The following is a 15366-nucleotide window of genomic DNA, read 5'->3' on the forward strand; positions in this document are numbered from 1 at the left end:
CAGCCTCCTGCTGGTGCCAGAGTCAGGACTAAACATGGACCAGCCTCCTGCTGGTGCCAGAGTCAGGACTAAACATGGACCGGCCTCCTGCTGGTGCCAGAGTCAGGACTAAACATGGACCGGCCTCCTGCTGGTGCCCAGAGTCAGGACTAAACATGGACCGGCCTCCTGCTGGTGCCCAGAGTCAGGACTAAACATGGACCGGCCTCCTGCTGGTGCCAGAGTCAGGACTAAACATGGACCGGCCTCCTGCTGGTGCCAGAGTCAGGACTAAACATGGACCAGCCTCCTGCTAGTGCCAGAGTCAGGACTAAACATGGACCGGCCTCCTGCTGGTGCCAGAGTCAGGACTAAACATGGACCGGCCTCCTGCTGGTGCCAGAGTCAGGACTAAACATGGACCGGCCTCCTGCTGGTGCCAGAGTCAGGACTAAACATGGACCGGCCTCCTGCTGGTGCCAGAGTCAGGACTAAACATGGACCAGCCTCCTTCTAGTGCCAGAGTCAGGACTAAACATGGACCGGCCTCCTGCTGGTGCCAGAGTCAGGACAAAACATGGGGAATCTGTGTTTCAGTTTTATGCAGCTAAATCTGGAACAGTCTTCCTGAAGATGTGAGACAGGCTTCAACTCTGACAATGTTCAAATCTAAGCTAAAAACAGTTTTGTTTAGCTGCGCATATGACTGAAAGGATTTTTTCTTTGCACTCTTCTCTTTTGTTTGTGATTTTATTAGTTTAGACAATCAGTTGGACTGATTTAAAAGGGAGTTGGACTCCGAAACACGTTGGACGTGTAAAAGTACGTACAATCAGTTGGACTGATTTAAAAAGGATTTAAGCCTGCCCTTTGTGGCTAGGTGTTTTTTTTAATTACATTTGTTTTAATTTAGTTATTTTATTGTATTTCCGTTTCTGTAATTTCTTTGTGATTTTAATGCATTTTTCCTGCTGTGTGAAGCACTTTGAATTGCCTTGTGTATGAAATGTGCTCTACAAATAAACTTGCCTTGCCTTGTCTATTTAAGTAATATTGTTTGGATAGACTAGATGTCATTGGAGACTCCTGCTTTTATTGATTTTCCCCAGTTTTAATAGTTCGAAACACTTAATAGATGAACACCACCAGTTGTTTAATTCACTGTTTCTACAAGTGGAAGAGGAGCTGACTTCTCTATTGTCAGAAATAGAGGCCACTATCAATAGAACAATCACCTGTATTTACAATGATTTACAAGAGCTGCAACCTCTGACACCATCAGTCGGAAGAAGACTCCACCAAAGCCTTTCTCCACTGTGGATCAGATGACAAATGCAAACAAAGAAGAGCTGACCAAAATAAAATAGTTTTATAGCTATTTATTGCTATATTGTTAAAACAATGAAACACATGTCTGTTTCCTCCAGTTGTAGCACCAGATGTTTAAACTGACGGATGATGCTGGTGATCTTCGTTGAACAGTGTTATAAGTAATGTCAACACTCAAACTGAAATATTGTCCAGACATTTTTTATTTACATCATTCATTCAGTCAGAATCCATTAACGGTGTACTGTTGCATCAGCTGAGGTTCCCACAGCTGATCGGCCCATCACTCCTTGTGAAGGTAGAGAGGAGTGCATTTCAGGACTCACAATTTCAATCAGGTTGTTATTCGGTTGATTTAGCATCAATTCATCAGCCATTTGGAAGATTCTGTCCAGATTGACATCAGTTTTATGGTTCTCCTCTTTATTCTTGTTTGGTAAGCTCGGGCCAGGACCGTCACCTCCAAGGTTGAGAGGGTAATGAGCCTAAATAAACAAAATATATAGTTTTAAAAAATAGTCACCAAGTAAGAAGACATTGGTCAAAAATACACAATATATATATACAATAAATGTAAAAAGCTTATTTGAATAGAACCTACCCAGTGGTAAGATATTGATGGAAAGGGTACATTCAAACCATTTGGCATGTCCAGTGGCACATGCTGACGAGCTTTCAGAGGACAAATAAAAGGACAATATAAGTTTACATGTATATGAAAGCAAATAGTAACTTTTTGATATGTAATTCAGTTTTATGTAGTTCTTACATGAGGAGTTGTATTCATTTTGAGGATGTATTGCTGTAATATTTGGGGCTTCATAGTTGATACCATATGTCACACCTTGCTGGAGGGCAGAAGATGGCACAGGGGAGTAGGGATGTCCTAAGGATGGTACATTGTACCCCTGTGCCAGGTGACATGATGGGTCTTGGGCTCTGGTGTGGGGTGTCTGTATGTTATTGTAGGTATGTGGAGTAAACAACAAACGATTACCTGCTCTACCTATAAAACATAAGAAGAATTGTCAGGTTTGGACATTTGTCAGTAGTGCCCTCAAACCCCTCCTATTTCTATAAGCAACAATTACAGCAACAATTACCCTTCATCGAACGCTGTGGTTTTCTTTGAGGTCGACACCTCACATCAATACCACGATCAATCTTGGCCTTATTATCTACTGTTAATCTCTTTAAATTGATTAGCAGTGCAGGATTATCACGCCTGAAGTTTGGGTTGAAGAAGTGATGAATGGGGTCAGAAGAGTCTGCGAGGGGCAGGGGTTCTGCTTTTTTGAAGCCATAAAGGTTGAGCTGGCGAAAAAAGCTGGAAAACTTTGTAGTTTTGAAATAGGAGAAGTGGCTTTCATCATCTTTGCCACATTGAGACAGAACGAGCTTCTCAAAGAGTGACTGGAAAATAACGATGAACTCGCCAGTGATGTCCCAGCGGATTGCGATGTTGGCTGGGTCGTTCACCATACACCAGAGTTTGCGAGGGAAATGATTGGGATTCATTGTTTCTGGGAGATTAGCATCAGCCATTTTTGCAACAGAAATCTAAGAGAAAAGCAAGCAAAACAAATCAAACAATTAGGCCTAATTCAATTGCCTATGACAGGGATGGGCAATTATTTCCCTCCGAGGGCCATATTCGAATCCAGGCAAGTATCTGAGGGCCGGGCCGGCCCGCGTTCATTGATGTGAAAAAAAATAAATTACAAAAAATTAAATATCAAATAAAATATAACTTTTCTGTCAAATATAGGCTATACATGCGTTCTCAGTGACGTCATACAGCCGGGACTTCCCCATAGCGGCCATTTTAAAAGGGGCACGCGATATATAAAATCCTTTTCTACAGCGTCATGAGCTGCGAATACTTTGATTCTTTAGACGATAACGGCAAACTAAGGTACACGACAAAGCTATCATTTCTTGGTCAGTCAAATGATGTCCTAACAAAACGCAGGTTTTTGGCATTTTGGCCTCATATATCTTGGATATTGTATGTAGTAGACGTGTGGTTGTGCCCCTTTCAAAATGGCGGACTCGGTTGCCACTGCACAAGTTCCCGGATGTGCGAACGCATGTATTGAATCTATTATTTAATTCATTTCATGTCATCTTTATTAAGGATACACGTGCAACCAGATGTTACAGACAGTTAAAAAATATTAACTAAAATCTTTCTAGGGGCCGGATTAAAACATGCCGAATATTATTATTATTTTAAATTTTACTTGGCATGTTTTGCAGGCCGGATTATAAAGACAAACGGGCCGTATGTGGCCCGCGGGCCGTAGTTTGCCCACCCCTGGCCTATGAGATGAATCAAATAGGCATTTGAAGACATATCCAAAGAACTGCACATATATATATATATATATATATATATATAAATATATATAAAATCTGCGTTTATATGATATAGCTATGCGCTGTTCATGTAGGATTACATTCTTAAATCAAATAATATTCACTTGTCTGCAGTTTATTTTCAGGTATTCATTACTGTTGTAAAAGTAACTTATAGTAAATAACTTGGCTCACCTTATTTATTTCTCTCCTCAATCTTGAAGTCAAAATCCTGACCGTTCATACAGATTAAATTAGAATTAGATTGAATGTCGAAGGTCTTCTTTTTCTTTCTACTCCCTCTGCAAAAAGCCACCTACTGTAGTTGTTGTTGTTGTTGTTGTTTTATGGCGGTTGGCATCCAATTGTTGCATTACCGCCAGACTTTATTCCTCAGACTTTTCGTAGTCCTCAGACTGTCGTTGTATGTCTTCAAATGCTATACCGTAAAAAAAAAACATAAAGCAAGAAGACGAAGCTTCTATATATAACAATTGCAAGTGGCTTTGTGATGTCACACATGCTATGTGATGTCTCACAGCATCTGTGACATCACAAAGCATGAATCACATGTCCAAACCTGCTTTGTGATGTCACACAGCACCAACACGCTGGCATTCCACCACTCTAAAATATAGAGAATATTACGACATAGCGTGTGCTGAACAGTAAGACTAGTAAGAATAAAGTCTAAAGAATAAAGTAGATGGCGGTAAATGTATGGTACCTTTGCAGCCGCCATTAAAAGCACAAGTACAAGTAGGCACAGTTTGCTCTGAGGTTTATGAGGTAGAAAATGGAATCCCACAAGGAAGTGAGTGCAGCCCCATTTTGTTCAATTTCATGATTAATGACATATTTAAAGATGTAGATCAATCTGTTGGAAGAAGCCTTTATGCAGACGATGGTTCATTGTGGGTTAGAGCAGGTTGAGCAGAGGACTTTGAAGTGGGGATTTAAGTTGTCTGTACAGAAATCTCAAGTGATTTGTTTTTATGATAGGCATAAGGATGTCTCTCTAAAATGATATGGACAAGTACTTGAACGGGTCAGGGAAGTGAAATTCTCAGGAGTCATCTCTGATGAAAGTTGGCGACAGCACATTGACAAGGTTGGAAATTAAATTAAAAAAGGGTGAATAATTTGCTGCGTTGTCTATCTGGCCAGGACTAGAGCTAGCAGAATGTTGCTTCTGAATATTTACCGGGCTATTATAGAGCTACTATTGATTATAAGATAAGATAAGATAAGATAATCCTTTATTGTCCCACATGGGGAAATTTCATTGATGCAACGCAGGAAGATACAGAGGTAGATACAGAAGAACAGATCACTTATAGGAAGTCTGAAAAACACTCTCAGTGGAAGATCTCCTACAAAGAAAATCTCCCATAGACAGGGATGGAGGGAAAAAAATAATAAAGATAAAAATAAATCAATAAATATATACATAAATAAATCAATAAATAAATATGGCTGTATTGCTTCAATGTAGAGCAAGACTTAGCCTTACGTATCCGTTTTAGGCTTTTGAGACTCCCCCTGTCTCTGCAATGCAGGTTTAATTGGGAGAAATGCCACTACAGGTCAAGAGGTTAAAGCTTATGTTAGCTTATTAGGTGAATGTACAAGGAATGTACAAGGATTATTATGGTTTGTTGATCTTCTGTCCACACAATGGTAGTAAATGCATCTTTTCAGTTGGCTGCCAACCGCCATTAAAAGCAACACGACAATTTTGATAAGGAATCTCAAAAAATTGACAAGACCAAGGTTGTGGTTGTTGCTTTTAATGTCAACTGACAGCCAACTGCAAAGGTGCATTTACCACCATCTACTTTATTCTATAGACTTTCTTCTTCTTCTTCTTCTAGAGGAATACCAATAGCAATGCCACCCTTGAGACGAAAAATAGCTAAAAAACTTTTAATGACGAAAATCGGACACAAGATGCGACCTTGCGATTGCGAGTGATGCATGACCATATTCTGTAGTTGCCATGACAATGACATCACAAAGCACCAATGTTCTTCTTCGGTGTCTTATGTTGGTTGGTATCCAAAGTGTTACATTGCAGCGGTCTGTAGAGGGAGGCAGAGATGTGGTGGATGTGCAGGAGACCACGAGTGTGGGAAGTGTGGCGTGGGTGCAGGGCTGGGGTGCTGTGGCTGTGGGGAGGAGCATGGCTCTGCCTTCGGGGGATGCAGGTTTGGCGGGGGAGCTGCTGAGGTGCAGAAAATGGAGGTCTCTCGGGGTGTATCCTGTGCAGATGCAGTCAAGAAAGTTTCAAGTAGCGAGTTTGGAGTGGGTGCAGAGAGGGGAGCCAGCGCTGCTCCCAGCCAGGGCGAGGTGGGAGGGGCCAGCGTGGCTCCCGGGAAGTGTGAGGGTTTCGGGAGTGGAGGTCCCAAGTGTGCAGGTTCCAGGGTTAGTGAGAGTGCCCTGGTTGTGGATAGAGAGGATTTTGTGCTCTTTATGGTGGATGTTGTGGGCTGTGCTGCTCAGACTCGGGGCAGAGCTGAAAGGATCAGGATCGTTGCTGGAGCTGCGGGGAGATTCCTTGGAGCGGGGGAGCTTGATTGGGCAGATGTGGAGGGCGGGCTGGGGGCGCTGAATGGGAGTCGGAGTGATGGGGGTCTGCTTTTGGGGAGTCAGAGTGATCGGAGTGGCGGGATGGGGGTGGGGGTGGTCTCCTGTCCTCGCCCGGTCTCGTGGACGCGCGGCTGCCAAGCGGCGACATCAGTGGACATGTTGAGGCCTATGGAGTGAAGCCTAAAGAATGGAGCTGTGTGGTGGAGGCTGTTGTTGTTGTTGTTGTTGTTGTTGTTTTATGGCGGTTGGCATCCGAGTGTTGCATTACCGCCAGACTTTATTCCTCAGACGTTTCGTAGTCCTCAGACTCTGTCGTAGTCCGTAAAAGTACTCCTCCCATTGCTTTGGCGTTACAAAGCCCATGAGGTCATGATGTGTTTTTGTGACTAGAATAGTTGTTGTGTCAGAGACCAACCGGCTTTATTCCAGGGAGACTCTTCTTCACCTTCCTCGCCCTCTTTGACGGTCGGTGCTTTGGGAAGTACAAAGCCCATGAGCTCCACACTTGGAACCCATTCATATGACATATATACTTGTACCACTGTGTTTATGTGTCATTGTTTTCAAAGCCCATGGGATCAAAGCGGAAAGAATGAACTCGGCTCCACTCCAGGGAGACTCCTCCCCACCCTCCTCGCCCTCCTTGACGTTCGGCGCCCCGGAAGCACAAAGCCCATGAGATCATGGGACGTCTTTGTTGTTTTACAAAGCCCATGAGGTCATGGGACGTCTTTGTCGTTTTATCCCTTAGAAGTCCTTCTTCCATCACTTTGGCGTTTCTAGGCCCATGAAGTCCAAGCGCGTTAGAACATCCTCTTGCTCCTCATCCTCGGCTCAGTCTCCAACACCCCCCACCTCTATAAACGTTTACCCAGCCCTGTGCTACATAAGTAAGCAACCACAGCCTGACACAAACCCTGTGACTGGATCGCCAGAACGTTCCGCAGATTGAACTCCCGCCCATTATTCCGAAACCACAAGGCCAACCCGGCCCTTTCCCTATCATAAGCCTCACAGCAAATCAGCACATGCTCGACAGTCTCTGGCACCCGACAGTGACCACACAGACCGGTCGGATGTTTGCCTATCCTACTTAGTGACCAATTGAGTCCAGTATGGCCAATCCTCATGCGGGCGAAGGCCCTTTCCTCCCACGCGTTCCTGCCCATAGACCCGCAAGGACCCACACTACCCTGTATGTGATAGAGATGCCGTCCAGTAACACAGTGGCTCCAAAATTCCTGCCAAAGGCCGACCACATGACTCTTGATAACAGGCTTGATTTCAGATTTGCTTAACTCAACCGCCACATCAATTGATGGCCGCCGAAGGGAACGTTTAGCCAGTGCATCAGCCATTTCGTTACCATCCACCCCCACATGCGCAGGGACCCAAATGAAGGAAACCCTCACATCCTTCCTGGACAGGGAGAGCATCAGACAGAAGATGCCATTCAACACATCCTGTCTGCAATCCGATTTCCCAGATTTAATGCTTTGCAATGCAGAAAGGCTGTCAGAGGCCACCACAATGCCGCAACACTGCAAAGCAGATTCCGCCCATTCCAACGCCAACCGTATCGCTATAAGTTCCGACGTGAAAACAGAAAGGCGATCTGTCAACCTCTTCTTGACCGCTAGCCCCAGGTCAGGCACAAAATAAGCGGCGCCAGTACGCCCACTCTCAGGATCCCTAGACCCGTCGGTATAAATAAACACATCACCTGAGTGCTTATCGATGAGCGCTTGAACGGCAAACTGCGGTGCCCTCCCAGCGACTCCTCTAAGCTTGCCATGCAAGCTAACATCAACAGGAGCCGGGACAAACTTCCACGGAGCTATAGCAGACAAAGCCACCGACGGGCTCACACGCAGATCACCAACCCCCGCAAGCCGCGCCTTCGCATTTCCTACCTGGCTGAAAATCATACCGCCAGCCTCACTCTGCCCCCCATCAACCCTGAGAAAGTCCCTCACCGGGTGAGAGCTCGTATGACCTTGCACATTCACCCAGTAAGCCAACAGAAGTTCTAGCCTCCGGAGCCGTAACGGCAATTCCCCCAACTCAACCTGCAGCGCCGAGACAGGGGAGGTCCTAAAAGCCCTACAGCAGATGCGCAAGGCCTGGGCTTGCTCCACATCAAGCTTCTTTAAGTTAGTCTCAGCCGCAGACATGTAGGCTATACAGCCATAATCAATAGCCGCCCTCATGACGGCCCGATAAATACCCAGGAGCGACCTTCTGCTGGCCCCCCAGTCCTGGCCGGATAGACAACGAAGCAAGTTATTCACCCTTTTGCATTTACCACTGACCTCATCAATGTGCCGACGCCAACTAAGCCTCTCGTCAAAGGTGACCCCCAAGAACCTCACCTCCCTGACCTGTTCGAGCACCTGCCCATGCAGTCGAAGGGAGACGTCCCTATGTCCATTGAAGAAACAGATCACTTGTGGTGGAGGCACCGAGCGTCGGGGAGGGAGAGGAAGATGAGGAGGAGTCTCCCTGGAATAAAGCCGGTTGTTGTTGTTGTTGTTGTTGTTGTTTTATGGCGGTTGGCATCCGAGTGTTGCATTACCGCCAGACTTTAATCCTCAGACGTTTCGTAGTCCTCAGACTCTGTCGTAGTCCGTAAAAGTACTCCTCCCATTGCTTTGGCGTACAAAGCCCATGAGGTCATGATGTGTTTTTGTGACTAGAATAGTTGTTGTGTCAGAGACCAACCGGCTTTATTCCAGGGAGACTCTTCTTCACCTTCCTCGCCCTCTTTGACGTTCGGTGCTTTGGAAGTACAAAGCCCATGAGATCATGGGACGTCTTTGTCGTTTTACAAAGCCCATGAGGTCATGGGACGTCTTTGTCGTTTTATCCTTTAGAAGTCCTTCTTCCATCACTTTGGCGTTTCTAGGCCCATGAAGTCCAAGCGCGTTAGAACATCCTCTTGCTCCTCATCCTCGGCTCAGTCTCCAACACCCCCCACCTCTATAAACGTTTACCCAGCCCTGTGCTACATAAGTAAGCAACCACAGCCTGACACAAACCCTGTGACTGGATCGCCAGAACGTTCCGCAGATTGAACTCCCGCCCATTATTCCGAAACCACAAGGCCAACCCGGCCCTTTCCCTATCATAAGCCTCACAGCAAATCAGCACATGCTCGACAGTCTCTGGCACCCGACAGTGACCACACAGACCGGTCGGATGTTTGCCTATCCTACTTAGTGACCAATTGAGTCCAGTATGGCCAATCCTCATGCGGGCGAAGGCCCTTTCCTCCCACGCGTTCCTGCCCATAGACCCGCAAGGACCCACACTACCCTGTATGTGATAGAGATGCCGTCCAGTAACACAGTGGCTCCAAAATTCCTGCCAAAGGCCGACCACATGACTCTTGATAACAGGCTTGATTTCAGATTTGCTTAACTCAACCGCCACATCAATTGATGGCCGCCGAAGGGAACGTTTAGCCAGTGCATCAGCCATTTCGTTACCATCCACCCCCACATGCGCAGGGACCCAAATGAAGGAAACCCTCACATCCTTCCTGGACAGGGAGAGCATCAGACAGAAGATGCCATTCAACACATCCTGTCTGCAATCCGATTTCCCAGATTTAATGCTTTGCAATGCAGAAAGGCTGTCAGAGGCCACCACAATGCCGCAACACTGCAAAGCAGATTCCGCCCATTCCAACGCCAACCGTATCGCTATAAGTTCCGACGTGAAAACAGAAAGGCGATCTGTCAACCTCTTCTTGACCGCTAGCCCCAGGTCAGGCACAAAATAAGCGGCGCCAGTACGCCCACTCTCAGGATCCCTAGACCCGTCGGTATAAATAAACACATCACCTGAGTGCTTATCGATGAGCGCTTGAACGGCAAACTGCGGTGCCCTCCCAGCGACTCCTCTAAGCTTGCCATGCAAGCTAACATCAACAGGAGCCGGGACAAACTTCCACGGAGCTATAGCAGACAAAGCCACCGACGGGCTCACACGCAGATCACCAACCCCCGCAAGCCGCGCCTTCGCATTTCCTACCTGGCTGAAAATCATACCGCCAGCCTCACTCTGCCCCCCATCAACCCTGAGAAAGTCCCTCACCGGGTGAGAGCTCGTATGACCTTGCACATTCACCCAGTAAGCCAACAGAAGTTCTAGCCTCCGGAGCCGTAACGGCAATTCCCCCAACTCAACCTGCAGCGCCGAGACAGGGGAGGTCCTAAAAGCCCTACAGCAGATGCGCAAGGCCTGGGCTTGCTCCACATCAAGCTTCTTTAAGTTAGTCTCAGCCGCAGACATGTAGGCTATACAGCCATAATCAATAGCCGCCCTCATGACGGCCCGATAAATACCCAGGAGCGACCTTCTGCTGGCCCCCCAGTCCTGGCCGGATAGACAACGAAGCAAGTTATTCACCCTTTTGCATTTACCACTGACCTCATCAATGTGCCGACGCCAACTAAGCCTCTCGTCAAAGGTGACCCCCAAGAACCTCACCTCCCTGACCTGTTCGAGCACCTGCCCATGCAGTCGAAGGGAGACGTCCCTATGTCCATTGAAGAAACAGATCACTTGAGACTTCCGTACGGACAGTTTAAACCCCCACTTCAGGGTCCACTGCTCCACCTGCTGTATTGCCCTTTGCAGTTTCGCCTCGTAAAACCGGAGATTCCTCCCTCTCACCCATAGAGCGCCATCGTCAGCATAAAGGCTCCTCCCAACAGACCCATCCACGTCGTCAAAGATGTCCTTAATCATAACATTGAACAAGATAGGGCTACACACACTCCCCTGCGGGATCCCATTCTCCACCCCATAGACCCCAGAGTAAGCAGCGCCCACTCTGGTTTGGATACGCCGGCCAGACAGAAAGCTCCGGACCCAGTTAAACAGTTTACCCTTCACACCACACTTCCGCAGCTTAATGAGGAGCCCATCCTTCCAAACCATATCGTACGCCTTCTCCACATCAAAGAGCACCGCAATAACCTTTTCTTTCTGAGCCCTGGCCAGCTGGATATCAGATTCCAAACACAACACGGAATCCATGGTGTTCCTGCCCCTACGGAAACCACTCTGGTGCGCGGGAAGCAAACCCTGACTCTCCAAGAAGTAATCCAACCGCTCGGTAACCATGCGCTCCATCGTTTTCCCGAGCTGCGACGTCAAGGCAATCGGCCTATAACTTGAAGGGTCAGACGCTGGCCTACCCGGCTTCAGAACCGGCACCACCGTAGACTGTTTCCACGCAGATGGAACACAACCTGAATCCCAAACACGGTTGAAAAGACCCAGGACTAGCCCAAGCGTGTCATCAGTCAAATGAGAGAGCATGTCATAGCACACCTCATCTTTACCCGGGGCTGTCTGTTTCGCCTTAGAAAGTGCTCTCCTTAGCTCAAACAAACTAAACGGAAGGTCAAGGTCATCTTGAGTCGAAGGCTGGTGCCCAATCAGCTCAGAATTCTGGGCCAAAGTACTCTCCCTGTAGTGCCTTTCCGCAGGTGAGAGATTGTCAGAGCTGTGCACCGACACAAAGGTGCTGGCCAACAGTTCAGCTTTGTCAACGTCGCTGACTGCTTCAACACCATTCAGTATTAGGACCGGGGTCCCACGACGGCGCTCAACCCCATGCATCCGCTTAATCATCCCCCAAACATCCCCGAGACGCGTTTCTCTCCCAATTTTGGAACAATACCGCCTCCAATAGGCACTCTTGGCCGTTCTCACAGTTTTCCGCACAACAGCGCGGGCCCTCTTGTAGTCAATGAGGGCACCCTCAGTGTGGGCAACCCTTAGCCGGCGAAACGCCGCATTTCTCGCCCTAACAGCATGACCACATGCTTCAGTCCACCACGGCACCCGCTTCCTATGTCCACTACCACCACTCTTAGGAATCGTGCCTACCGCTGACTGCGTGATGAGCGAGACAATTGCACTATTGAGATCATCCACCTGAGTCAATCCTCCTTCCTGCAGAACCCTAGAACCATCATCAGCTTTCCTCAGGAAAGCCCCCCAGTTCGCCCTTGCCAACTGCCACCTCTGGATCCTCGTCCCCCTGACCACACAGCTCCCAAAGCCAATCACGGTGCGGACTAGATAGTGATCGCTACCAAAAGAAAGATTACCAAGAACCTCCCAACTACAAACACCAGCTAACTCCTTGGACACAAGTGTAAGATCTATTGCACTTTCCGCACCGGTCCCCATATCATAGCGGGTCCCACCCCCATCATTCAGACAAACCAACTCCCTTTGATTGATAAAACCCTCTACCACCTGCCCATACCTATCGGTACCACTACCGCCCCACAAAGCGCTATGCGCATTAAAATCCCCACACCACACGGCCTTTCCCCGAACATCCTTACCGATACTATGTAAGGACTCTAGCGTTAACTCACCACACGGATTATAAAGGTTAACCACAGTAACAGCTTCACCACCCAGCCAGACCCTCACCGCCAGGGCCTCCGGCGCTTTACTCACACTGACAACAACGTAATTTAGGTCATCTCGGACAAACACAGCCACACCTCCGCCTCTACCCTGCTCCCTATCATTCCTAACACACACATACCCTTGTATCCCAAAACCCCACCTAGGTCGTAACCAAGTCTCCTGCACGCACATAACGTGAGGCTTGTTCAACAAGGTAGAGACAAAATGCTTAAATTCCTGGCCATTAGCACGAAGACTACGCGCATTCCATTGCAAGACAACCACCGCCATTATGAGCCCCCGGAACCTGACGGCGCATCGGGAGCCCCCCCACTCCCACTGCCAGAATGGGGCAGGGCGCCCTCCCGCAGCGCATCCTCTATCTCCGTCCACTCGGGGCCCCCAGCTCCAAAGTACTTCCCTGCAGCCTTAGCGATGATCTTAGTCTTTTCGGATCTCTTCTTGGTTTGCCCAGTACAGTTAATCACTTCCACTATAAAGAGGAAGAAATCTTTCCTCTTCACAACCAGTACATCCTCCGCACCCACAGGGCCTCTGCCCGTGGAAGCCACACTCACGGGCATCCCAGTGGGGACCTCCCCCTGGCTGCGGGCAACGCTGCCCCCTCCCCTGTCGCCTAGGACACCAGCAGCACTGGCAGCCCCCACTGCATCCACCGTCACCTGACTACCAGACACCTTCTTGACCGCATCCGCGTAGGATATGCCTTGAGAGGCTCTAACTTTTTGCACCTCCGCAGCCCTCTTGCTGAACACGCATCCCCCGTAGGCAGAGCTATGCTCTCCCCCACAGTTACAGCACTTGAGTTTTGCTCCGTCGTCACACTTCCCATACTCGTGGTCTCCTGCACATTTACCACACTTCTGCTTCCCTCTACAGACCGCTGCAATATGCCCAAAGCGCTGGCACTTGAAGCAACGCAGGGGCGGCAGAACATATGGGCGTACGCCATAGCGCATGTACCCAACGCACACCACACGAGGCAGGATCCCACCTTCAAATCTAATCATTATCGACAGGCTGTCACACCTTACCCCATCCCGGGTCATCTTCAACCGCCTAGCATCCACCACCTTAGCTCCAGTCAAATTCTCCTTTATGTCATCCACAGATGTCGTCGTAGGGACGCCTACTATAACTCCCCTGACCGTGCCTCTTACAGCATCAGACACAAGAATGTCCTTCCCCCCCAGACACTTAGCTTCAATCGCCTTCCTTTGCTGAGCCACGTCCTTGCACACAACCAGCAGCGAGCCATCCCTAAGGACACTCGCATGCTTGACCACTCCCACAGCTACAGTCAGGCTCCTTGTCAACGCCATCGGATCCCACCCCTTAAAGGACGCATTATCCTGCGCGAGCTTTATGAACACCTTACACTCTGAACTCACATCCCCGACATCTGCAACCCCCCCGCCCTGCTCCTCACTGAGAGAGCCCTCCATAGACGAGCAAGAAGACGCCCTACGCTGCACAGGATCAGTGGCTCCAGGGGAGTCCTCCCCGCTGTTCATATCGTCACCGACCAGGTCACGCTTCCTCTTCTTCTTCCCCGTCATACGGACCGAGGCGTTCCTCTATGTTGTCGTAATATCCAAACTGTTGTCGTTGTAGTTTTTTATGGCAGTTGGCATCCAAGTGCACGAGGTATTGTTCGTTGTTGTGTTGTTGTTGGTCTCTGAAACAACAACAACTATTCTAGTCACAAAGACATATCATGACCTCATGGGCTTTGTAACACCAAAGCAATGGAAGGAGTACTTTTACGGACTACGACAGAGTCTGAGGACTACGAAAAGTCTGAGGAATAAAGTCTGGCGGTAATGCAACACTTGGATGCCAACCGCCATAAAACAACAACAACAACAACAACAACCGCCACCAACTATAGTTCTACGTCTAGACTCTCTAAACCTTCGACTTTATTAGTCCTCTGTAGTTGTTTTCTTCTTCTTTGGTGTTCAACGGCAACTAGCATCCTTTTTCTTTTGCAGATTGAATTCCTGCCTATTATTCTGAAGCCATAAGGCCAAACCAGTTCTTTCTTTTTCATACGCTGTACAGTGAATCAGCACATGCTCAACAGTTTCTGGCTCTTGACAGTGATTACACAAACCGGTAGGATGTTTGCCTATCCTACTCAGCGACCAATTGAGTCCAGTGTGGCCTATTCTCATGCGGGTAAAGGCCCTCTCTTCCCCCGCACTCCTGCCCATGGATCTGCATGGACCAACACTACTTTGTATTTGATACAGATGCTGTCCAGTATCACAACGATTCCATTTGTCCTGCCAAAGTTTCAATTGATGTCAGTCTAAGGTAATTTTTAGCCAGCGAATAAGCCATCCACCCCAACATGTGCTGGAACCCAAATGAAGAGACCCTCACATCCTTCTGGACGGAGAGTATCAGATAGAAGATGCTATAAAGAAAATCCTGTCCACAATCTGATCCAGAGTTAATGCTTTGCAGTGCAGAGAGACTGTCAGAGGCTGCCACAATGTTGTGACACTGTAGATTCAGCCCATTCCATCGCTAATCGTATTGCTATGAGCTGTGGTGAAGACAGAGAGATGATCTGTTAACCTCTTCTTGACCGCTATCTCCAGGTAAGGTATGAAAAAAGCAGTGCCTGTTCACCCATGCTCA

The 15366-nt window shown here is 48.1% G+C and overlaps 1 protein-coding gene across 1 annotated transcript; it reads right to left on the reverse strand.

The window, feature by feature from the left end:
- Positions 1-1541: 1541 nt before the first annotated feature.
- Positions 1542-2864, reverse strand: LOC140351436 (uncharacterized). Its single transcript, XM_072437274.1, has 4 exons — positions 2406-2864; positions 2085-2305; positions 1910-2041; positions 1542-1793 (listed from the first exon to the last, which is right to left on the reverse strand). The coding sequence occupies exons 1-4, from the start codon at positions 2851-2853 to the stop codon at positions 1542-1544; spliced, it is 1053 nt and encodes a 350-aa protein (XP_072293375.1). The 5' UTR covers positions 2854-2864.
- Positions 2865-15366: the final 12502 nt, after the last annotated feature.

Source organism: Eucyclogobius newberryi, unplaced genomic scaffold (genome assembly GCF_026437365.1).
Source record: "Eucyclogobius newberryi isolate DKJ021-1_F unplaced genomic scaffold, fEucNew1.0.hap1 SCAF_8, whole genome shotgun sequence".
Classification (NCBI taxonomy): Eukaryota; Metazoa; Chordata; class Actinopteri; order Gobiiformes; family Gobiidae; genus Eucyclogobius; species Eucyclogobius newberryi.